Source organism: Procambarus clarkii, chromosome 76 (genome assembly GCF_040958095.1).
Source record: "Procambarus clarkii isolate CNS0578487 chromosome 76, FALCON_Pclarkii_2.0, whole genome shotgun sequence".
NCBI classification, from domain to species: Eukaryota; Metazoa; Arthropoda; class Malacostraca; order Decapoda; family Cambaridae; genus Procambarus; species Procambarus clarkii.
Window position 1 is genome coordinate 8,096,902 of NC_091225.1, and position 26,450 is coordinate 8,123,351.

Genomic DNA, 26,450 nt, shown 5'->3' on the forward strand with positions numbered 1-26,450 from the left:
AGCATTCGCATGGTGAAGTGGACTGCCCAGCTGACATTGACAGGAGGGGGGAGTATTGCCCTCTAGATGAGCCCCAGTTTTATGAAGAGAGAGTGACTTTCTGCATTGTACTTGATGCTTTGTTGTTGATACGGATATAATACTTTGAAGTTTTAAGTAAAATACAAAATACCTTTGCGTTTGTATTATCCCTTCATATATCTTGTTGCTATAGAACAGTTCCAAAGAGTGAGAGTATTAGAGACGTATACCTGCCTGAGACCAGATTTAATGAGTGAGCTCTGCCATTAGTACCGCAATTCCACAATACCACTGACGTGTTACTGGACACGGGAAACACCAGTTGACGACCTTGCAGTTAGTAGTAGAGCCCTTGTCGGGGCGGGCACACGGTTGGGAGAGAGCAAACTGTGTTCCCACTCATCTTTGGCTATAAGGCTGGCTGGGGATCGACTGGGATACTCTCCTGGCGAACAGTGGCGCTGCGAGGATTGAGTAAAGACCCACAGGGCTACGGTGAGTAACAGTTATCGCTAATACTACTGGGTGGTGTCCATGTAGAGAGAGAGACTCCCTGACGTTGGTGACCGTTGACAGGATAAAGTACTTAGGATATCTTGTATACTGTTACTTGCCTCACGTTCCCCGACACTACCTTACCCCTCTATTGTCAACCCATGTATGTTTTTTTTTAAAACAATGCTGTTTGTCGACCTAATTGTATTTGTGCTGCTTTTTCAGCCATGTTCCCCCCCTTTTTTATCTCTATTTTTATTTTGTTCTCAACACATTTTATTCTTTACACTCAATTAGTATTAATCTTTGGTCAGTTAAGTTTTTCATGGCCGAAACGCTTTGCGTAATAGTGGCTTTAGGCATTGTATGTACTAGCCCTATCTATAAATCCATCATTCTTTGTAAAATCTCTTGTATGTATGTACCTTACCTAAATAAACATTTATTTATTTATTTATTTATTTATTTATTTATTTATTTATTTATTTATTTATTATTTATTATATTATAAATGGAAACAGTAACAATGTATTTGTACGTCTAGAATTATAATGTTAGATTCCTGCTCTAAAATAAAGAAATATGAACAGTGCTACAGTGATCATAATAAGGTGATACTTAATACAACTACTCTTTTTATTTAATCTAGGGTTCACCAGTAAAACCAAAGTTATAATTAATAGTATAAAAGTAAATTTTTCTTGTGTGTTGATACACAGAGAGGAGAATAATTGTTCAAAATATTTAAACACAATATCTTGGTAAATAGTTTATAATAAGTTCTCAAAAAGATTGTGACATTATATCCAATTATATTGAAGTTACTAATGACATGTTAACACAAATGTACTGAAGATGTTAGTTGTTCATTTTTGTATATTCACATATTTTTTTCTATTTTATATAATATTATGACTAATAATTGTTACAAAATACAGCCACCTGAACCTTTGGAGCAAATTATTGTTACAGAATTATTTTATTAAGAGATTTCTATATTTAAGGAGTTACTTAATATTGTTTTAATTATTTTTACCGGTTAACCAGAGCTTCTTGAATGAAAATGCTAACCAATTTATTAATTGTGTTCTAAGTTCAAACATTTGTTCCAAATTTCCATTAAATTGGAGGTGTTTGTTTTGGTTTGAATTAAATATTATTTTTTAAATTAATTTTATGAGAAATATATTTGACTAAATCACTGCCTATCCACAGATGTTGGTGGGGTGGTGGCTTGTGTTTTGCCTGATAGTCACTACAGGGTTCAGTTCTTCTTTGATGGCTCACCTTACTGTACAAGGCAGGTCCCAGCCATTAGAGACCTTCCAGGACCTGGTGAACCAGCCTGGCTGGAGGTGGGGAACTCCACTGTGGGTATTGTCCGAAGCAGTTGTTGATTACTTCGTGAAACATCCAAACCCTGCAGTCAATCATGTCTATCGTAAAATGGAGGTGGGTTGTTTAGATATTCCAAACTACACACATATGATTATGTGCCAAACTGAGTATTTAATACAATAAATAATATTAATTATTTTCATATTATTAGTTGTCTGCTGTGATTTGCAAGAAAATTTCAAGGTTGAATAATGAATTTAACTATTGATTATCTCTTGAACACTACAAACCTTCATAGTTAAATCAAACAGAGAACTGTCTTTGCTTAAACACTGTTCCCCTAGATCATACGGGAGGACGAACCACTTAAGAAAGTGCTGGCAGGAGGATTCTCCTTGATCTTCCTCAAGAACTTCGCCACCATCAACGTTGCAACACGATACACGGACGCGAGAGGCAACACTCCCTTCTTCATCAGCAGGGACATCCCTGTGTTTCTGGGAGCAGGTTGGTGCATCAGGTGAGTGTTCAGCGATGATAATGCCTCCTTTTTGTATTCATTGTACTGATGCATAATTTTCATTCAGTCAATAACAATAAGTCTAACAAAATTTTCAAATTACATGGGGAGCATTAGCATGAATGTGCATGTAGTTCCAATAGGTTAACGAAATTAATATCAGAATTAGCATTCCTATTTTTTAGATGGAACTGTATGTACAATACACTTGTCTTTATAAGAATAGGTTAAAAACTTCAGGTAGGTTTTCTGTTGAATAATAATTATTATGCTCTAGATATTACCGTCTATCACGTTATTGACAACTTAAGATCTAGAAATCATTAATTCCTTGTAAAACAATTATCTTAGTATTTGCCAACCAAATGTCAATTAAAGAAAGCTTAAAAAATACAATATAATAATTAAAAATTAATAATCTATTGTGTCAGTGGACAGGCAGCCAGGGTATATATTCATGTTACATTATTATCGATTTCCTCCGCAAGGTGGAACTACTGACCCTCCCCAGGGTGCAACCCACAACAAGCAGACTAATTTCTGGGTACCTACTTACTGCTAGATGAACAGGTTTATTAGGGGACAGTAATGCCCCTGATGCCCGAAACGCTGTGCATACTAGTGAGTTTAGGCACGTTATGTACTAGCTCTTTCTATAAATCCAACATTATGTTTGTAATTCATCCTGTATGTATGTACATATACCTGAATCACTATTTGATTTGATTTGATATGAGTAATCGCGCCCAACCATTTCTGTTCCGCCCTAGAATCGAACCTTGAATTCCCGAGTGTCAGTCAAAAATGAACCCGACTGTACTACCGAAAATTGACAAAATATATAAATAAATTAAAGGTAGAAAACCAGCATTAGCTGTTTATTTAGCTATTCACCTACAATAATATTTACAATAATAAATAAAAGGTATAAATACAATACCTGACTCCAACCAAAATTCTGTAGGAGGCTGAATATTATTATAAAACATTAATTCCAATGTCAGTATCAATGTTTATCTATGTAAATAAAAATGGAAATATATGTTTGTTCAAAATCGCTAATCTACGAAAGTTCCTAACCAATTGCTTTGAAATTTTCACACAACGTTCCATTCACATTCGAGCGGGTTTTTATATACATACTATATAGATGGCATTTTCGTGATGGGAAAAAATATGTTTTTTTTAGAAAAACTGTGTTTTTCATGTGAGAAAAATCTTTGAAACCTTTTTAACGATGTCTTTGAAATTCTGACGCAATGTTGCATTCGAATAGGCGCGTGTTTTTATATACCTACTATATGCATGCCTTACTTGTGACAGGAATTTTTTTTTTTAATATGGCTGTCTGTTGGACGTAAGAGCAACATACGCTTTAATCTCCAAAATTTCTTCACTGATTGCTTTGAAATTTTGACACAACGTTCCATTCGAATACACGTGTGTTTTATATACTTACGCTACGCTTACATTAGACGCTACACCTATGATAGGTAAAAAATATGTTTTTTTTAAATAGTGCCATCTGTTGGTTATCTGGGCATTGACTCATCTATTGAATTATTTAATAATGATACTTAGCATAAATCGAAGAAGCACCCACTTTTGAGAAAAGAGGGAACACAAATAAAGGTGATTATAAAATTGACACTATAGAACCAGTGCCTATGTATGGTAATTGATTTAACAATCACTTAATAGACAATGTATTATTAATTGATTAAAGTTAAAGCCTCAAATATCAACATTGGGGGTTATTTCTAGAAGTTCATATATATCTAGGAACCAGTGTGGTGTCACTAGTTCATTAAAGGGTTAGTAACATGACAAAATTGAACTAGAAGTAGATTCAAGATATGACATATTAGATAATCAATATATTGAAAGTTTATTAAATATTATGAAATAATAAATGTAGATTCATTAAACACCGAGTAATAAATTCTTGCATTAGATTACTCCTTTCAACTATCCTATATGTGAATTTATATATAGAAACTACTAATAATCTTATTCAAATTTCTATGAAAACATCTGTCTTAGCTGTAAGACGACTTCATTAAGTCCGTTTCGTTACTCGTCCACGTGATCACCAGATCCCAATAAAGAAGAAACCAGTAGTGAACCTCGTAGGTGAAGAGAGATAACTTGTTACATCCTCGCCTATACGCTGCAATCATGGAAATTTGAGTAACATTTGAATAGGCTATGAATTATTTCAATATTCATTGGAATTGAAATAAAACGGGAAAATCAACTAACATTGTAGTATAAGTCTTCTTCCAATATAACGACTGACTACCCACAAATACACGATCTTGAATGATGCATCAAACCAGAAAAGTATACTTAATGTGAGCGTGCAAGAACACTAAGGTCTGCCGATATCGCGTCTGTTAGTCCCTGGCGTCTACTACTGTGTACGCGTAATTGCGGGTTGTGACTATAATTGTAGATGCGTTATTAAACATTTGAGCACTGTAGACCACGTGATGGTATTGAATAGCGGTCGCCTGTGGAACTACCACGCGACTATTGTTGTGCGACTTGTCAGCCACACCACCACTCACTTCTCGTCTCTGATAATATGGCGGCTCCCCACTAGCGTCTCCCTCAACCCCTCTCGCATTCGCAATAGAATTTAGTATGGACGGAGAATTCTTCTCCGTGTAATTACTTACGTAATGCGTTAAAGAGAATAAGGTTGCAATTGTTTATATAAGGTTGCAATTGTTAAATATTGTTTATATTCTCGTTTGATGGTGTCGATTAAGCACAGTGTCCTTATTAACGAGAAATGGGGAGAATTTCCATGGAGTTCGTATATAACAGATAAAACTGTTATTTAGTGATATTTTTAATTAATAATTCGGTTATTGGATCATTAGTGGGTATATTATCAGTAATTAGTTATTATACAGAATATTGATAAAAGTAGAGAACCTTATTCTATTCTCTAACAGATTGGTAATAATTATGTCCTGCTGGACATTATTTGATGCAATATGCTTCTCGATGTCATGAGAATATTAGTAAATGACATGTGGATAGAGCAATATTAATTTATGTTAGCACTACAGTTAGTAAGGTTATTTGATACTGTAATTAATATACAATAGAATTGTATTGTGATACAAGCGGGATGTATCAGTGTTGGATACCTCCAAGCACACGCCCTAAGTGGGCGTGTGCTTGGTGGATCAGAATTGTTGTCCTCGGAAAATGTAGGTGAAGTTGGTTCTGTTGAACACTTTCGTTCTGCTAATTCGAGAGGTACCAACTTCTCTAATGTTTTTAGGGTAGTAGTGCCTCGGTACAAAACTCGTACTGCTCTCAGGATGTCTTCGTGATCTGGGTGAATAGAGACAATCTTGCCTATAGGCCGTTCTGACCTGGGTCCATCACTGTCAATCAACACTAGGTCTTCTGGTTTGAGTTGAACCTTATTATAGGGGCTCGAAGCTCCATAGTGGTATTCTCGTAGAGCTGTGAGGTACTCTCGAGTCCACACCTCATTCCACCTTTCAATTACCCTCGAGAGATGTTGATAACTTTCCACTAAATCACTCTTAGCTACATGGGAAGGGTCGAACGGATCCTCTTCTGTCAAAGGTATCAGAGGGCTCAGCAGGCCTCCATGTATTAAATGTGAGGGACTCAGGGGTTCTCTCTGGGAGAAGTCGTCTGATAGGTAAGATAAGGGGTGGTTGTTGACTCGCGCCTCAATTTCTATGACGAGAGTTTGCAATTCAGGGAAACTGATTTTCTGTCGATGCAAGGTCTTCCTTAACCCCTTAACTGCGTTGCCTCTAAATATGACACCCCCGCAGTGCACAGGAAATAAATTCTCTGGATTTTTTTTTTCCTTTTAAAGTGTCAAAAACCCTTCCCTCAGTATGGGTATGTAAAAAAAAAATCGAAATTGTACTTACTTTGGCTGCTATGTGGTCCGAAAGTTGGGGCGTGACGTCATCATTCCCAGTGCTCCCATGACGTACGCTCCCAGGCCAGTAGGGCTCTCGGGGTTGGGCGCACGAGTTGCCGCGAATATATTTTCGTTCATTTTTTGCGCACAGTTCCCAATACAATTTAATTGTTTTTACCTGCCAATCCAATGTATAATGAACACGTACACTATATTATGCCAGTATATTATCCGTACTGTCCGTAGACACTGTGTTACGTGCATCACAAACAAGTTCACTTATACTGCACAAATTCCAATGTATCATGCCTAATAAATTTAGTTTTGCACTTTATATACACACTGTACAGTATCACACATTATATACACACACACCATAAACACACTCAGTACTCCGCGAGTGTATGATATGCTGCGAAAAAGCCAACGGCGCAAAGTGGCACCTTGCACTCCACGCACCTGGTGCTGATGCATCTTCGTTTTTGTTCTCTGCGGGTAGTGTTCCTGCATTCTATACATGCACGTTTACTTTTCTCCCGTGATGCTATGCCTGGCATATACTCGAGCATATGTACTCCGAGGTTCTCATTACCCCTCAATCTGTCGCACCCCGCGCGGTACAACAGAGCCCTCCTTGCCATACTTTACTAGCAGCTGTTACACAACACCAGCACTGAATGTACTGGGGCGAGATACAGATGGGCGAGCACTTGAGAACTGCGAGTCTTACAGATACCTTGGTGTCCCCTTTAACGACCCTGGGTACCTTTCTTCTCTCAAGAGGAGACTTTGGGAGAGATTAAAGCCCTTGCGGGTCCTTGTTGGTGTCAATCATGGACTTAACGTGAGACTTGCTAGAATGTTTTATGTATCATTTATACGCTCTGTGATTGACTACAATGCTCTACATCTCACACTGTATACTGACAAAGAGCTGAAATCTCTTGAAACCTTGCAAAATGAAGCTATGCGTCTCATCCTTGGGGCTCCAAAGTCCACGAGAATAGTTAGCATGAGAGCAGAGTTAAAATTACCTACCATAAGTGAGAGAATTTTGTCTATTAGCACAGTTTTCGGCGTGAAGGCATTGAGTAGATCTAGACAACACATGAAGTTTCAAGCTAAACTTTCTAATATGCTGCACTCATCTGAGGTCTATAGAAGAAGAACGAAATCTGAATATGTATATTGGTTCTACAAGGTAGCCAACTCCATCAAAATATTAAATATGTACCCAACTCAACTAATGATTAATCAGCCAATTATGTGGGACATTTGGGGCTTGACTCTATTTATTTAATTATTAAAGTAATGAAATCAATTACGAAGGACCACCCGCTTTTATAGTAAAGAGGGAAACTAATAAAATGTGATCATTAGAAATTCTTAGACGAACCAGTGACTATGGATAAATACTAGGAAAGATAATCACTTGAGTAATTAATGGGCTGTATAAATAATTTACTTGAATCAAAGCCTCAAACACCTACATTGGGGGGTTATTGCTAGAACTTCATATATGTCTAGGAACTAGTGTGGTTCGTACACAAGTTCATTGTGTAATAACCTAATCTTATGACCAATTAGAGAATCAATAATAAATTTGTCACCAATAAGAATATAGATCATAAATATCAGAAATTAATATTTATAATAAACACGTATTATTTCCAGTGCACAGCAATCCATAAATGACAATTAAATACTGAGAATTTGCATAATCAAAGAGAAGCGAAAAGTCTTAGCTTGAAGATGTTTTCAAAGACATCAGTTACGAATCATCCTCGGGATCTCCGGAATTCCTCGTAGAACATTGGGAGATGAATAATACGGGTAAAGTAGCAGCTCGTGGAATTCCTCACACGCGAGCTGTAAATTAAAATATATTACGTAGCAATGTATTAGGCTACTAAATATCTGTATTCAAGAAATTGGGAATAAAAATTAATAGAAGATACTAACATGTGGTTTATTTATGTCGCTCGACGTGACGACAAGCTACCCTGCTATATACAATCTCTAATGATGCATCAAAAGGGAGTTATATGTGTACTTAGCTAATAGGGCACTGTATAAGTTGAAGCTTGCCGAAACTCGCGTCCCAGGCTCTAGTGTCACAATGGCGAACACGTGGTGGCTAGCTTGGCTTGGATGTCGACGCGCTTATCTGGCCGGTCACGATGGATTACGTAGAACAAATTAACTAGTTCCGGGCTGAATGTCAGGTTAAATCTTGCTGACAATTCACCACAACGTATCCTAGACTCTGATACCAAACGAGTTGCTCAATTCCGCAACAAGTCTTCACGCTGCACACAGGCGACTTCTCCTCGAGCTAGCGTCTCCACACGTAATGTAATGGCGTCTCCCCTCCCCAGCGTCCCGCATTCGCCACACAAATTATTTATCATGAACAATATTATTTCGCGCAGTTGTGGCTAAAATGCTTTGATAAAGACTGGGTTATAATTCTAGGGAGCTAGATATTATTACTTTCTCGTCTTACGATGGTAAACGAGAAATGGAGATGATTTTAGTTCTCTCCATGGCATTCACGCGTGAAGTTAAATTTATTACCAGATAACAGTCGTAACTAGAAAGTCTCGATTTAGCATTATTAGGGAGTTATGCTATCTGTAAATAATTATCACACGGAATACTGCTGATTTTAGAGAATCAAACTCAATTCTCTAACACACTGGATATAAATGTGTTTATTTTGATAGACTCTGACACAATACTGGAGTTTGGTTATGTAAGAATTCCAGTATTATTGTACAGATACAATTATTAGTTCATGTGAACACTTCTGTTAGTTAATTTTAGTTACTACAATAATTAGTAGATTTTAGAAATAATTAATAATAATACAACAGTATTGTATTAGAGTTGGAAATTTCCAACAAATTACTCCATGGGATAACTGGGATCTATTAGTTGATTTTGTAAATGCGCCCAAGAAAGACAGTGTGCACACTACATTATTAAAACAGTTAACACTGAAAAGCATCACTGAAAGTACTCAGAGTATGGGTAACGATGTTTATCAGTGTTATACCGACGGCTCTGTAGAAGAAGGTGGACGATGTACCGGATGTGCATGTAACATATTTGAACAATCTTCTCTCGTACATACAGCAATGAAGCACGTCAATGACTGGGCAAGTACAACTCAAACCGAACTTGCAGGCATATACCTTGCCACTGAATTTTTAAAAGACAAAGGCAGTGGACTTATATACTGTGACTCGCAGAGTGCACTCCTGGCATTGAACGCACATAGTAGTGACACCCAGAAAATAGTCAGTGATATTCGAATGAATGTTTTAGCTGCCAAAGAAAACAGATTTGAGATTAAATTCCTATAGATACCATCACATGTTGGCATCTCAAGGCATGACACTGTTGATATGCTTGCTAAGTCAGCCTGCAGAAAACCGGTGGTAGAAATTGATATGGATGTTTCATTAGCAGTGACAAAGAGAATACTTAAACAAATATCTAATGAAAATCTCACCGACCTAACAAATTCTCAAAGACCTGAAAGTTGTAGCATTAAATATTATGATAGATATCGTGAGGAGACACTCACATATGGGACTAATAGAACAAGAACCCGGCAATGTGATGTTATAGTGGCCAGAATACGCCTGGGATATAGACGTATCTGGCAGCTTTCTCAAAACCCAAATGTCGAGTACACAATGTGTCAACTTTGTGAAAAAGAAAACATGCACATGAACATTATATTGTAGAATGTCCCATACTGACTGACTTTCGCCCTCCTGGGCTAAGGTATGCTGATCTCTGTAGTTACTATATGAGTACTGGAACACTTGATATATTGGACTTGTATCCAAGATTGACCATGTAACATATCAATCATACAATGTATGTATATGATGTAACTATATAACCTGAGCTTGTAAAAGCACCTTCATCACCTTCAGTGATTAAGTGCTTAATTGCACACTAGTTTCTTTATCAGCTACCTCACCCTGTCAGAGTAAATGAGACAAATGTATATGAATGCATGTGTGTGTGTGTGTATATATCTATGTATATGTGTGTGTGTGTGTGTATGTATATGTATGGGTATAAAGTATATATGGAAGCTGATCAGAATTACATTTCACCTTTGTGAATGTACATTAATGCCACTATGTAAAAGACACATCTAACACTTTATGTAGGGCATACGTAAATCTGTGTATCTATGTATTTACGTATGTAGGTTAGCTTTGCATTTTAAAAGCACCGAATCACCTTCTGTGGTTGAGTGTTCAATAAACCCTTGAACTATATGTTTAACACTTCTCTAACCCTGTCCATGGAGGACAGAAGAAAATGTATATATGCTGGTTAGCATTGTAAATGTGTGGCCATGTCTGTGGTAGAAAATAATAATAATAAAAAAAAAACTGAATGTACGTATAGACTGTCTCCTGCCAGATTTTACTAGGTACATATTGAAGCAGTTGAGCACTGCAACATCCATAAGGTGGAAGAGGAACTTTTTCGTCCACTTCACAGACTTGCGCACGTACTCCACTCCACCAAGCATCATGTCACATTAATCGACGAGGCGCATGTTCACGTTATAGTCTATGACACAATCTGGCTTATACACGGTGTTGCGTGTCTGAAAGTGGACTTTCCCACTGTCCAACATGGCACCAGTGTGAATCGTAGTCAGCATATTCACCTCGCGTCGGTCCTTCCATCGCACTGACAGCATATTGTCACACTTGCGCAGCTGGTACTCACCCAATGCTGTACCTATACCGAACACTGGCATTTCCTTCCAGTGGGACTTCACAGTGCCACATACGCCGGTGTTATGGAAAAGGAGGTATCTGGTCAACAAGTGGCTGGTGTAATAGTTGTTGGAGAACAGTATATGCCCCTTGTTCAGGATTGATTCCATCAGGGTTTTTACGACACTGCCAGAGAACCCATGTTCATCTTGAGCTTCCCACTCATGTCACTGAACATCTTCCGTACTTTCCACAGTCTGTCGTGTCTGTCCTCATTTGCATTATTCTCGAAATGCAGCCACCTGAGAATCAAGAGATACCTATCACACGACTTGTACAGGTTGAACACGGGCGATGGAACAAGGCTGTCTTTGCTCCAATAATCCTGGATGACAGCTTTTTCAGAGTTCTTCATCATCATGATGAGTGCCAGAAACACGTACATTTCGTCGATTGTCGTGTCCTTCCATCGCATGAGGCGTGAGGCAGGTATAATTCCGTCGTCTATGAGGCTGTGAGCAAACCTGTTTGTCTCAGTCACAAGATACGTCATGAATACATTGTCAAAATATGCCAGGAAATATTCCATGTCTGCCATATCATCACCGGTATATGGGAATAATGGTGTAACACCAACATCGCTATCATCAAACGTTGGTATTTGAGTACCAACGTACACCAGGGGGTTTGGTGTTGGCGCCAACATCACAGCCAACACCACCACGAGCACCAAGAACACGGCTACGTCGTCCACTGCTCCTGCTGGAGCTGCGTGAGGGTATGCTAGTCGCTGAGGCAGATTTACGTACTGTAGGCCTACCACGAATAAATTATGTTGAGGGGTGTTACGGACCCGAGTCCATCGTCGGAGATGGAGCAGTGACGACAACGCCATCTGTGAATCCGCTCCCGAAACCCCCTCCAAATGGACGACGCCATCTAGTGAGGATGGGATATACCGGCCACAGGTGCTGGATTCCCGTCTTAATCAGCTCGTAGGTGGACGTTTGTGTCTAAGCCTGTAAGTAAGGTTCCCTAGAGCGTCCCTAGTACTAATGACGTGTCTGATTGCAGAGTCGACCTGGGACTGCTGTATTGGACGATGGATCAGTCTACCCAAGGCAGCCAAGGTCTCTTCACGAGTTTGCTCTGAAGAAGCTGTGAGTCACCCCCGGACGAACTCTGCTGAGAGTATTAGCCTGCCTGTGACGTGGTAGTATCAGGAATCGTCGTATCCGGGGCTGGCTGGTGGAAGAGACTAGCCACTGTGGTGCTAAGTGAGGAGAGTGAACAGTGGGATCACACGAGGCTCCTGCCTAGGGCTCGCAACCCTAGTATCGGTCGTGGAGTGGCCTACACAGCGGAGCTGATCGGACCCCTGCCAGCTACAGGCTGGATTATGGTTGAACGCCTCCACGACGGAGCACCCAGTGGAACTGTGATTTGGCTGGCCTGTGGCCAGGGTAGATTCGCCAAGAGAATCAGAGGATTCATCGTGGGCCATGGAGGAAGGAACCAGGGCTACCCAAAGTGTGCACCGTGGAGCATCCAGTGTCTTTGGAGGAAGACAACTCTGTACATTATAGTGTATTTATAACCCCCGTGTGACTGTTATATATTTATTTATGGTGGTGGTGAAATTATATATATAAATCAGAACATTTGTATTCCTCCCCCTTTAATTTACCTTGCGTTACGGAACACACCCCTTGAAAGCCTCTACTAACTTGGGGCCGGATTCCCAAACTCTAATAACACCAGAGAAGAACCCGGTTGCATCCCAGTAGGGCCGTAACAAGGGGCGACTGTCGTTGTTGACCACATGCTGTGAGACACGCTGCCGCCTGCTGCGGCGTGTTGCTGAGGCAGCAAAACCCCGCCTGGTAACACCACCGATGCTCGTACTCGGGCCGTCCACACTACTCGTATCGGAGCCAATGTCACTGAAGCCCAAGATAGATTCGTCACATGTACTGTCACTGAATAAACTACTAGCGTCTGGGGACATACATGATGGTGGTGATGATAACGGTGTTGACCCAGGGCGGCGAGGCAAGCCGGTCGAGGAGCGTGTACTGTACACGCTCACCAAATCTTCCAATTCCGTCTCTCCCTCACTCGTATCAGATCTCTGAGTAAGGTCTTTCTCTGGATCATAGTCTAGGTCATCTTCCATAGCACCGTCATCATACAAAATATCGCGTACTTCCTCCTCAGAGAGTAGTTTTCCATGACCGCGGGTCACCGTGGAGCGGGAGCTCATAGAGGATGTGTCAGACATGGTTGCTGTTGTGAAACTGAGGCTCCCCACGGCCGCGGGGCATGCTGGTTTTTTTTTTAAGATGGCGGACGATCACTGGGGGCCCCCACCCACACATACAATACCTGCATCACCGCGCACCAGTTTTGAATGGAACGTGAAAAATAAAAATACCCGGAGGCTCGTTGTGCAAACCAGACGTGGGCCTGCAGTCGCGTTGCGCAGTTTAAGGGTTAAACATTTCTTGACAGTCCCTATCTGCTGTTCCTGGTGATGGGGACGTGGCGTGTTTTGCGATGGGCGGCCCTATTCCAGCTGTCGTGCAGTTAAACTCCATCGGATTGGAGTTTACTGGCCGTGCTGGTTACCCGCTGGTGGACGTGGTATTGAGTGACATGCTTCGAGTCCCGGTTCGGGAAGTATATGGCGTTGAGCTGGTCACTGCTCACCGTGTCATCATCAAGTTTGTGGGTGAGGCGGTGTACCATGCTTTTCTACGGAGGTACGAGAGACGTACTTTGAAGCTGCAGGAAGGCTCCGGGTCTGTGACCATTTCAGACCGTAGTGGTGCTGTGACGTATGTCAGTGTTCATGGCGCCCCCATGGAGTTTCCTGAGACTCTCCTCCGGCGACTCTTCCAGAGGTACGGCTCCGTCATCAGTGTGCGGATGAACTCACTTTCGTCTGGCACGTATTCGGGTGTGAAGACCAACATTCGGACCATCGGGATGCGACTGAGGTTTGACATTCCCTCCTTTGTCCGGCTGTTGGGATACTACGTGCGGGTGTTTTATGCCTGACAACCCCGTACTTGCTTTCAGTGTGGCTTGTTGGGGCATAAGGCTGCCGGGTGTACTGCTGATCCGGTCGCTCCCGTGAACTTGTTCTGCGAAGAGGATTTCCCGCCGCTCCCTCTGGAGGAGGACTTAGGGGGTGAGGAGGTGAGCATCCCGTTCGCTGCTGAGGCTCCCCCAGCGTCACCCGAAGTTCCCTCGGTTGTCGCAGACCCTCCTCCAGGTATTGCGGTGCCATCAAATGTTCCTCCTGACCATGTCTCTGGCCCTGCCGATCCCGTGGACCTTCCTGGTAATCCTTGTGGAGCATCGTCGACTGGTTCCTCGTCTTCAGATGCGGATCCTGGCTGGGGTGGCTGCGGAGCCTCCTGCTGTGTGTGGTCCAGTTCCTCCTGTGGTAGAGGTTGCTGACGTTCTGCGTCAGGCGTTGGTTCGTCCGACTAGTGGTGCCCGTGCTTCTGGATCTGCTTCCGGCGCTGACGATATCCGGCCGGAGCCCAAACGTTCCAGGCGTTCGTCTTCTGCCTGGGCTGATGTTGGGGACTTCAGTGATTGTGGGTCTTCAGGTGTTGACGCCGTGGCTCCAGATGAGTCGTTGTCTCCACGGTTGGTGATGGCGGAGGTACTTGTGCCTGCTGGGGCTGGTGCCTGTGTCTCGGGTGTGCCTCCTGTTCCTTCCCCACCCGGGGGCTCTCCGACTGGGGTGTGTTGGCTTCCGGTGCCAGGGGTGGTGAGGATGCTGGTACTGGGCATGGCATGGTGGTGACTTTGAGAAAGGATGCGCGCCACCATGGTTCCCTGCAGTCGTCTGGTGGTGTGCCCACGGCCGCTGGTGCCCCTGTGGTGGTGCGCTCTGTCCGGCCCCCTACTGTGGAGGACCTGGAGGCCTGGGTTGCCGAGTTCTTGCTGTCTGAGAAGCCAGAGGACTTTTCTGATGAGCGGGTTCCAGGTGTATGGGATAGGATGGCGGTTACTTGTGTCCAGAGGGACACCATATGGGTTCCCTGTCTGCGAGTGTTTGTTGCCGGGGTTCCGGTTCACATGGCGCCCCTGGTGATGGGTCAAGCCTCTTGGGGGAGGTGGCTAATTTTGGAGGCGTTTCATGTGCGGTATCCCCAGGTCACGTTCACGGGTAAATATGTAAGCTGATTTTACTTTGACATGTATGTTATCCTTCTGCATTGCTCGCATGTGTTTTTATACCTAGCTAGTTGTATGCTGTGCGATTTTCTTGTTTTGTTTCATGTTGTCCTTTATGTTGTTTTGTTCTCGGTCCTTCAGTCCGATGCGTGTTTGTTATTGTGTATGTACCTATGTTAATTTTCTGATTTGCATAGGTTGCTTGTTTATTATTGTTGCTTATTTTGGCCTCGCCCTTTGTTTGTTGCGGGGCGGTTGGTTTGGTGTGGGTGTTTTTATTCATGTCTTGTTTCTGTGCTGTACGTTTCCACTGGTGTTTTATTTATTACTTTACATGTTATACTTGTTTATTATTTTTTGTTTGTTGTGTAATTGTGCTTGTCCTGTTATGTTTTCTGTTATGCATCTTGATGTTTGTTTTGTTTTATGATGTTTTGTTTTGAAATGTTACTGTGCTTGCTTGTTTGACAATTGTTTTCTATTTTGTGTCTTGATGTCTGATGTGTTTTTCCCTGCATTTATCGTGTTTGTATTCTGTTGTACTGAGCTGTCGGCCCTTCTGGCCGGTGATCTATTGTTTTGTTTTGTTATGTTATGTTTACTGTGTTTTTTCTCGTTTTTATTATATTTAAATTGCATGCTTTGCATGTAAAAAAAAAATAACAAAATAAAAACTTCCATGGCAGTCTCACCCAGTATTGTTTGTCTTTATAGACAACTGTGTCCAGATATTGCTGGTAAGTCCACGTATCATCAGGACTTGGTTTATCAGGGACAATACCTAAAGTGTCTAAATCCCACAGACGAAATACAGGTGGATCAGACTCATTATCTTCAGATATTTCTCTGAAATGTAGGGGGTGACTGTTCCAAGCCTAGTCATGCCACTATTGAGTTGTTAGTTTGTTTGTTGGTTGATGCAGATTTTTGCTGGAAAGGCACCGGTCCAGTTAGCAATTTGCCTTCAGCAGATAACAACAAATTCATTCCGAGTTGTCTGATGCATCCTGTTATAAATCTGTAATAATAGTCAGCACCTATTAGGATACCAACGTCTGTGAGGCAGTCAGAATTTATTTTGTGATCCGCTAGCCTCATGCGGTTACGTCTGAGATATCTCACAGTGCGAGCTAGTCCCGTGACCTGCAGGTCTGAAGGAAGCTTATCTACTACTACCGCTTATATTGGGTTAGTGGAAGATCCAAGTCTTACTAACACCTTGACTACTTGGTATTCATGAGGTCCACTGTTAGTCAAGAACCCAGAGAAATTCAATTTCACACGTTTGGCAGGTTTTAATTTCAACTGCTCAACTAATTGTTGTGTGTTTAAAGTTTTCTGTGATCCTTGATCAAAGAGACCTCTAGTGTTAACTCTAGACTTCCTATTAATTAATTTAAGTTAAGCAGTAGGCAAAGTAGTATTATTGCCTGACTCAGTAGCAAGTACATTGATTTCTTGGTGTACATTGCAATATTGTACTGTGGTAGAATTCATAGAATCCTCCCTAGGTGTCAGAGATTGTGATGAAGTTTTTCTACATAGGGCATAATGATGAATACCTTAGTTGCATCTACTGCACAACTGTAGATGTATTACACATTTAATGGGATCATGAAAACCCATGCACTTAGTGCATCTATGTAATTCTTTGTAGTCGTTTAATCCTGGTATTAAAGTTAGGATAAACTTTGCACTTATAAGTGATATGTTCTTGCTCACAGAACAGACACTTTCTCTCTCTTGCTGAGTTTGTCTTCTTAGTAGACACATCAGCTGCAGCTTTAGAGGGAGATACTGAATAAATACCTATGCTACCACTCCACTTAGGCTTGAATTTATTAGATTTGTTCAAAGTCGTTTTTGGTTTGACTGAGTTGTCAATGTTAGGTTGCTTAGACTCAGGTTTAATCATATCATGAGTTTTCAACCTGTCAACCGTTATTCTTAGTCCCTCGAATATTTGCTCAAGAGTGAGAAACTCGGTTTTATAGTGTGAGCAGATTTCTGCTAAAATATTTTGAGGTAATTTCCTCTGTAAAAGTAACTTAATTGACCATTCAGAGGCTGGTACATCAACTTTAGTACCTAAGGCCTTCACTAGAGACTCTACTTCTAGCCTGAAGCTTTGAAGTGAGTCTGTACGGTTACTTGGTGCATTCAGATACAGTAACTGATAATACAGGTTAGCTATACTCAACTCCTTGTTGCAATAGTTCAACTTTATTAGTTTTATAGCTTCCTCATAATTATTCTCAGTGAGAGCTTGGTTATTTATGATCTTTTTAGCTTTCCCTTTGAGAAGACTATTCAGGTAAGAGAATTTCGAAACCTTATCAAGAGAAAGTTTTTTATATATATGAATTTCAAGTGAAGTCAAAAATGGGTCCCAATTTTCTTCATCCAGCCCTGCAAATGTAGGTAAGTCTAAAGTAGGTAGACGAACCTCAGGTAATTGTATACTGGATTGAGACATAGTAATTATTGCATTGAATTTTTGTTGACTTACTATATTACATAGTATATTAAGTTTATCTTGAGTATCATCTTCATACTCAGAAGTTTCTGCTAGAGTTTGATAAATTTCATCAGGATCAGTTTCAGCTGCATTCAGTATGTCAAGATAAGACCTGATTGTAGGTCTGACTTGATCAAATTTGAGATCAGCTACTCTCAATGATGTTTCTAATTGATGGTAATCAATGGGAGTTGCTTTGGATAAAGTTTCAGACTTATTATTCATTCTGATTAAATGACCTTTAAGGCCAATATAGGTTCTCCTTAACTGTTCAGGAGTAGCCATGGTGGCTTTAAGTCCAGGTTTCATAGGACTTGTATAGATATTGCTAATGTAGCATGGGTACTTGCTCATTAGTTGACAAGTAAATTGAATATAGCCTAAATTATTCTGGCTAAATTGCACTCTTCTTCATTCGAGGTTAAATGTACCTACCTAACAATAAGTAGCTAAGGATTTTGAGCAGTGCTTGAATGTCACCATTAGACTTTCTTCTGGCTAGCTCTTCATTATCACTATTAGATGTAATAGTGATCATTCAACAACACTCAAAATTTATATACTCAAATAAAGAATACACAAAATAATTAATATGTATATACTCTAATCAGAGTTAATATAAGGTTTGTATCCCACCATAGGTAGGGTCAGCACAATAATGAATAATGTATGTACTACTGACTAGTTCAAGACTAGTTGAAATGATTTCTACTAAAGAAACTACTAAATTATTTAGTCTGCATTTGTGCAAAACTCAGCACAATCACAGCTTAAATTCCTACCTATTAAAGGATGGCATAAATTAATTTATGGTGTAATAATGTGAATATATAAGTGTGCTGTTTTTGTGGGTTTTTAGATTTTATAATATATATATATATATATATATATATATATATATATATATATATATATATATATATATATATATATATATATATATATATATATATATATATATATATATATATATATATATATATATATATATATATATATATATATATATGTCGTACCTAGTAGCCAGAACTCACTTCTGAGCCTACTATGCAAGGCCCGATTTGCCTAATAAGCCAAGTTTTCATGAATTAATTGCTTTTCGACTACCTAACTTACCTAACCTAACCTAACCTAACTTTTTCGGCTACCTAACCTAACCTAACCTATAAAGATAGGTTAGGTTAGGTTAGGTAGGGTTGGTTAGGTTCAGTCATATATCTACGTTAATTTTAACTCCAATAAAAAAAAATTGACCTTTTATATAATGAAATGGGTTGCTTTATCATTTCATAAGGAAAAAATTAGAGAAAATATATTAATTCATGAAAACTTGGCTTATTAGGCAAATCGGGCCTTGCATTGTAGGCTGAAAAGTGAGTTCTGGCTACTAGGTACGACATATATATATATATATATATATATATATATATATATATATATATATATATATATATATATATGCGAACAAGCCTGAATGGTCCCCAGGACATATGCAACTGAAAACTCACACCCCAGAAGTGACTCGAACCCATACTCCCAGAAGCAACGCATCTGGTATGTACAAGACGCCTTAATCCACTTGACCATCACGACCGGACAAAATGAGGTGATAGCCGAGGCTATTTGAACCACCCCACCGCCGGCACTCGGATAGTTATCTTGGGCATAGCATTTTACCAAATCACCTCATTCTTTGGGGCAACACGTGAGGAACACAAATTTGTGTTCCTCACGTGTTGCCCCAAAGAATGAGGTGATTTGGTAAAATGCTATGCCCAAGATAACTATCCGAGTGCCGGCGGTGGGGTGGTTCAAATAGCCTCGGCTATCACCTCATTTTGTCCGGTCGTGATGGTCAAGTGGATTAAGGCGTCTTGTACATACCAGATGCGTTGCTTCTGGGAGTATGGGTTCGAGTCACTTCTGGGGTGTGAGTTTTCAGTTATATATATATATATATATATGTCGTACCTAGTAGCCAGAACTCACTTCTCAGCCTACTATGCATGGCCCGATTTGCCTAATAAGCCTAGTTTTCATGAATTAATGTTTTTTCGACAACCTAACCTACCTAACCTAACCTAACCTAACGTTTTCGGCTACCTAACCTAACCTAACCTATAAAGATAGGTTAGGTTAGGTTAGGTAGGGTTGGTTAGGTTCGGTCATATATCTACGTTAATTTTAACTCCAATAAAAAAAATTGACCTCATACATAATGAAATGGGTAGCTTTATCATTTCATAAGAAAAAAATTGGAGAAAATATATTAATTCAGTAAAACTTGGCTTATTAGGCAAATCGGGCCTCGCATAGTAGGCTGAGAAGTGAGTTCTGGCTACTAGGTACGACATATATATATATATATATATATATATATATATATATATATATATATAGAGTAGTACCTAGTAGCCGGAACGTACTTCTCAGCCTACTATGCAAGGCCCAATTTGCCTAATAAGCCAAGTTTTTATGAATTAATTGTTTTTCGACTACCTAACCTAACCTAACCTAACTTTTTCGGCTACCTAACCTAACCTAACCTATAGAGATAGGTTAGGTTAGGTTAGGTAGGGTTGGTTAGGTTCGGTCATATATCTACGTTAATTTTAACTCCAATAAAAAAAAATTGACCTCATACATAATGAAATGGGTAGCTTTATCATTTCATTAGAAAAAAAATAGAGAAAATATATTAATTCAGGAAAACTTGGCTTATTAGTCAAATTGGGCCTTGCATAGTAGGCCGAGTACGAAGTTCTGGCTACTAGGTACGACATATATATATATATATATATATATATATATATATATATATATATATATATATATATATATATATGCGAACAAGCCTGAATGGTCCCCAGGACTATATGCGACTGAAAACTCACACCCCAGAAGTGACTCGAACCCATACTCCCAGGAGCAACGCAACTGGTAACTACAGGGCGCCTTAATCCGCTTGACCATCACGGCCGGACAAAAGGAAGTGGAAGCCGAAGCTATTTGAACCACTTCCCCGCCGGCAACTCGGATGGTAATCTTGGGTATAGCATTTCACCAAATCACCTCATTCTTTGGGGCACACGTGAGGAACACAAATGCGAACAAGCCTGAATGGTCCCCAGGACTATATGCGAACTATATGCGAGTTTTCAGTCGCATATAGTCCTGGGGACCAATCAGGCATGTTTGCATTTGTGTTCCTCACGTGTGCCCTAAAGAATGAGGTGATTTGGTGAAATGCTATGCCCAAGATTACCATCCGAGTTGCCGGCGGGGAAGTGGTTCAAATAGCTTCGGCTACCACTTCCTTTTGTCCGGCCGTGATGGTCAAGCGGATTAAGGTGCCCTGTAGTTACCAGTTGCGTTGCTCCTGGGAGTATGGGTTCGAGTCACTTATGGGGTGTGAGTTTTCAGTCATATATATATATATATATATATATATATATATATATATATATATATATATATATATATATATATATATATATATATATATATTTATATATTTATATATGTATTTTCACCTGTGTGTGCACTTGCACACACAGGTGAAAATACAAATATATGCAGTTAATTTTGGCTTGCTAGCCACAGCCTTTTATGATGGTTGATTGTGTTGACCAACTTGTCAATTATATGTGACCTAGACTCACCTGACAGGTGTACAACATCTCTTGCCAGGTTTTGCCTGTATGGTCTGGCTGTAAATTGAATGTAAGTGGCATCCAATCGTACTCTCTTCCTCAGCCGAAAGTTTATATATTTGGCAGCTCTTTGGTAATATTCTGGACTCACTCCCCAGTAATTATTATTGCTTAGTTGGCGAGGCTTCACTAATGTGAACACTACTGAACTGCTAACAAGTTTAAATGTGGAAATTATTGTTTTAAGGTCATTAATTACCTCAGCTGGGTGTCGAGTAGGATGGATGTCATTACCACCTAGATAAATAATGGTTAGATGGTGAGGCCAATCTAACGCAGGTGTTAATGTGGAGTTATTATAGAAATTGTGAGCTGTTGCTCCTGGTGACCTGAAGATTCTTACCTCAGTGTGAGGTATAGGTCTGAGTGTTGTGGGTATCCGTGTGTGTCCTACTAGTGCTACCTTATACATGAGGTATAAACCGCAATTAAATTGGTGTGAGCTAGGCTTACTTATGTGGTACACTGCTGGTAGCCACAGATAATAAAATGTGGTTAGTCTAGATTACTACACACGGTGACTAGTTATGATTATGGTATTAATTGTAATGTATCTGGTTCAATAAGGACCAAATGTTGGTTATCTGGGCTTTGACTCATCTATTGAATTATTTAATAATGATAATTAACATAAATCGAAGAAGCACCCACTTTTGAGAAAAGAGGGAAAACAAATAAAGGTGATTATAAAATTGACACTATAGAACCAGTGCCTATGTATGGTAATTGATTTAACAATCACTTAATAGACAATGAATAGACTGTATTATTAATTGATTAAATTCAAAGCGTCAAATAACAACATTGGGGGGTTATTTCTAGAAGTTCATATATATCTAGGATCCAGTGTGGTTCGTCACTAGTTCATTAAAGGGTCAGTAACATGACAAAACTGAACTAGAATGTTGATTCAAGATATGACATATTAGATAATCAATATATTGAAAGTTTATTAAACATTAAGAAATAATAAATGTAGATTCATTAAACACCGAGTAATAAATTTTAGCATTAGATTATTCCATTTAACTATCCTATATGTGAATTTATATATAGAAACTACTAATAATCTTATTCAAATTTCTATGAAAACATCTGTCTTAGCTGTAAGAGGACTTCAATAAGTCCGTTTCGTTACTCGTCCACGTGATCACCAGATCCCAATAAAGAAGAAACCAGTAGTGAACCTCGTAGGTGAAGAGAGATAATTTGTTACATCCTCGCCTACACGCTGCAATCATGGAAATTTGAGTAACATTATTAGGCTATGAATTATTTCAATATTCATTGAAATTGAAATAAAACGGGGAAATCAACTAACATTGAAGTATAGGTCTTCTTGCAATATAACGACAGACTACCCACAAATACACGATCTTGAATGATGCATCAAACAAGAAAAGTATACTTAACGTGAGCGTGCAAGAACACTAAGGTCAGCCGATAGCGCATCTGTCAGTCCCTGGTGTCCACTGCTGTGTACGCGTAATTATGGGTCGTGACTATAATTGTAGATGCGTTATTAAACAGTTGAGCACTGTAGACCACGTGATAGTATTGGATTGCGGTCGTCTGTGGAGCTACCACGCGACTATTGTTGTGCGACTTGTCAGCCACGCCACTCCTCATGTCTCGTCTGTGATAATATGGCGTCTCCCCGCTAGCATCTCCCTCAACCCCTCTCGCATTCGCAATACAATTTAGTAAGGATGGAGAATTCTTCTCCGAATAATTACTTACGTAATGCGTTAAAGAGAATAGGGTTTGCAATTGTAGGGAATTAAATATTGTTTATATTCTCGTTAGATGGTGTCGATTAAGCACAGTGTCCATATTAATGAGAAATGGGGAGAATTTCCATGGAGTTCGTATATAACAGATAAAACTGTTATTTAGTGATATTTTTAATTAATAACTCTCGGTTATTAGATCATTAGTGGTTATATTATCAGTAATTAATTATTATACAGAATACTGATAAAAGTAAAGAACCTTATTCAATTCTCTAACAGATTGGTAATAATTATGTCCTGCTGGACATTATCTGACACAATATGCTTCTCGATGTCGTGAGAATATTAGTAACTGACATGTGGATGGAGAAATATTAATTTATGTTAGCACTACAGTTAGTAAGGTTAATTGATACTGTAATTAATATACAACAGTAGTGTATTGTGAATGGTGATAAGGATGTATCAGTGTTGGAAATTTTCAACACCATCTGTTGCATGTATTAGTAACACACTTTATACTAAATATGTTACAATTCCATTTCAATGTTTCCGAATGCATTGATAAATTGAAATTTCATTGATTTTGCTTTATTTTCATTTTAATTTAATTATTTTGTGTGACATTGCATTGGAATTGAGCTGTGTTGTTTATCATACTGTTCATTTTGTGAGTATAAGTAATGATGCCACACCTGTGACAGGTAAAATCATGTTTTTTTTTTTAAACAGCTCCATCTGTTGTACGTAATACGTAATAGCAACTCACGCTACACTAAATATGTTATGATTCCATTTCAATGTTTTCGATTTCACTGGTAAATTGAATTTTCTTAGATTTCGATTTATTTTCATTTTGATTTAATTATTTTATTTGACATTGCTTTGCAACTGAGCTGTGTTGTTTACCATACCGTTCATCTCGTGAGTATAATTTATTTTGTTATTTTGTCACTGTTTTTGCTTTCGTTTTTAACTGTTTTCCTTATATATCAGTGATGAGAACATCAGATCATTTGAGAATGCATCGGACGAGGATTGGGGAATAGTGGGGAGGACTAGGGGACGAGAGTGGGGGACGGTGGGGAGAACGAGAGAACTGGGGACGAGGGTAATAGTGGGAAGGACGAGGGGACTGGGCAGTTGGAGATGGTGGGGATGAGAGGACTAGGGATTGGAGAATGGTGGGGAGGACAAGGGGACAGGGGATTGGGGGATGGTAGGGAGTACGATGGGGAGGAGGAGGGGGGGGAATGATTAAAAGGACGAGGGGACACTGGAGTGGGGGATGGTGGGAACGACAATGAGACAGGAAAGGGGGAATGGTGGAGAGGACAAAGGGGCGGGGGAGTGAGAAATGGTTGGGAGGACGAGGGGACGGAGAGAGGGGAATGGTGGGTGGACTGGGAAACAATTGAAGGTTGTTGTGGCTAAGCCACAGCAACGCATGGCTGGGTACAGCTAGTTATATTAATAAAATGGTTGCATATCATGTCATGATATTAAAGATACAAGTTATCTAAGTTGTATGTAAAAAAAAGTATATAAAATGGATTATCACAGTTAATTATGTTATACGTTGTGATGGTCGGAGGCAATGAGACTTGCTTCATGATATTGTTAACCATCACAGTCTAGGCTTCGCCGTGAAAAGTGAAGTGAACACCCGCTTCTCCAGGCGAGTGTTACCCTGGAGAAGAATTTGGTTTTACCTGAGTAAAAAAATAAAAATTTTCATGTAAGTATTAACATATTTTAATTCATAGTCCTAAACATTATACTCATCATTTTATGCTTTATAGGAAAGGTGCACCTTTTCGCAAAGAATTCAGTCAACTGATGACTCGACTGGATGCCGCTGGAATTACAACTTACTGGCCTGACGACGTTATAGCCAGTAAGGTGAGGGAAAAGAGGAAGGTTTTAAACCTGGGCACTACGACTGTTCTCGGAGATATATTTCAGGTAATTTTAATTTAATGCTGTCCAACTGCCATGATATGTATTATTCCTTCCAGCTATTATATCTTCCTTTAACTCCTAATGTACTATTAATTCTTGACTGTCAGGATGAAGGGAAGGAAGTGGTGCTGAGCCTCAACCATCTGCAGGGAGCCTTCTACATGTTGCTGGTGGGGTCCTGCGTCGCCTTCCTCACCCTGCTGGGGGAGAACCTCGCCCACTGCTGCTCCTCGCCTCAGTAACACCTTCCTCACCCTGCTGGGGGAGAACCTCGCCCACTGCTGCTCCTCGCCTCAGTAACACCTTCCTCACCCTGCTGGGGGAGAACCTTGCCCACTGCTGCTCCTCGCCTCAGTAACACCTTCCTCACCCTGCTGGGGGAGAACCTCGCCCACTGCTGCTCCTCGCCTCAGTAACACCTTCCTCACCCTGCTGGGGGAGAACCTCGCCCACTGCTGCTCCTCGCCTCAGTAACACCTTCCTCACCCTGCTGGGGAAGAACCTCGCCCACTGCTGCTCTGTAATGTATACGAAATGGGGGAAATAAAATGAAAACAGATGAGGGAGGTAGGGAGGTGGAAGGAAGGTGTGAGGAATAGTGGTCAGTGGAAAGGGAAAATTTAGAATGAGAGGGATAAAATTAGATCAGGCAAAGTAAGAGAATATAAAGTAAAAGTGCTAGAATAGTAGAAAAATAAAAAGTTGTTGCCACCATCCATTCAAGTTAGTTATTTATAAGACAAGGAATGGTACTTGTCTGCACAACAATATTATCTGATGTTATCAACAATATTATCAACTGTAAGCATGTACACATATAAACAAGAATTTTTGTCACAATCTTAAGCCAGTAAACTTCAGAGTGCTCTCCACTCTAGCTTGCAATATCTCATAGAAAATCTAAGATCTAGGGATCTCAATTAAAGGCAATTAAAGAAGTTAGTCAATTATATATTTCCTATTTGATCTTCACTCATACGGATATCATAACTGAACCATATCATTTGATGTTAAATGTCAATATTAATACACAATTTGAGTGACCACACAAGAAATTGAGAACATCTACGGCTGATTGCCCCTGAGAATCACACAACACCTAAGATAAAATCACAATATATGACACTTTGCAGTTCAATCACCAAAGTCTCTGAGACCATGTTTGATAGAGAGAGAGAGAGGTGGGGAGGGTAGTACGGCTGACAGACAGTCTCCTACCCGGCTTGACAGGCCTATTCTGGCTGTGGGAACTTCTCGACAAGCGATCTTTCTAT

The 26,450-nt window shown here is 39.9% G+C and overlaps 1 protein-coding gene across 1 annotated transcript; it reads left to right on the forward strand.

The window, feature by feature from the left end:
- The first annotated feature begins 1,736 nt into the window (after nt 1–1,736).
- Nucleotides 1,737–26,114, forward strand: LOC123771531 (uncharacterized). The gene is made up of 4 exons (XM_069313818.1): nt 1,737–1,968; nt 2,199–2,374; nt 25,017–25,179; nt 25,284–26,114. The coding sequence occupies exons 1-4, from the start codon at nt 1,795–1,797 to the stop codon at nt 25,416–25,418; spliced, it is 648 nt and encodes a 215-aa protein (XP_069169919.1). The 5' UTR covers nt 1,737–1,794; the 3' UTR covers nt 25,419–26,114.
- Nucleotides 26,115–26,450: the final 336 nt, after the last annotated feature.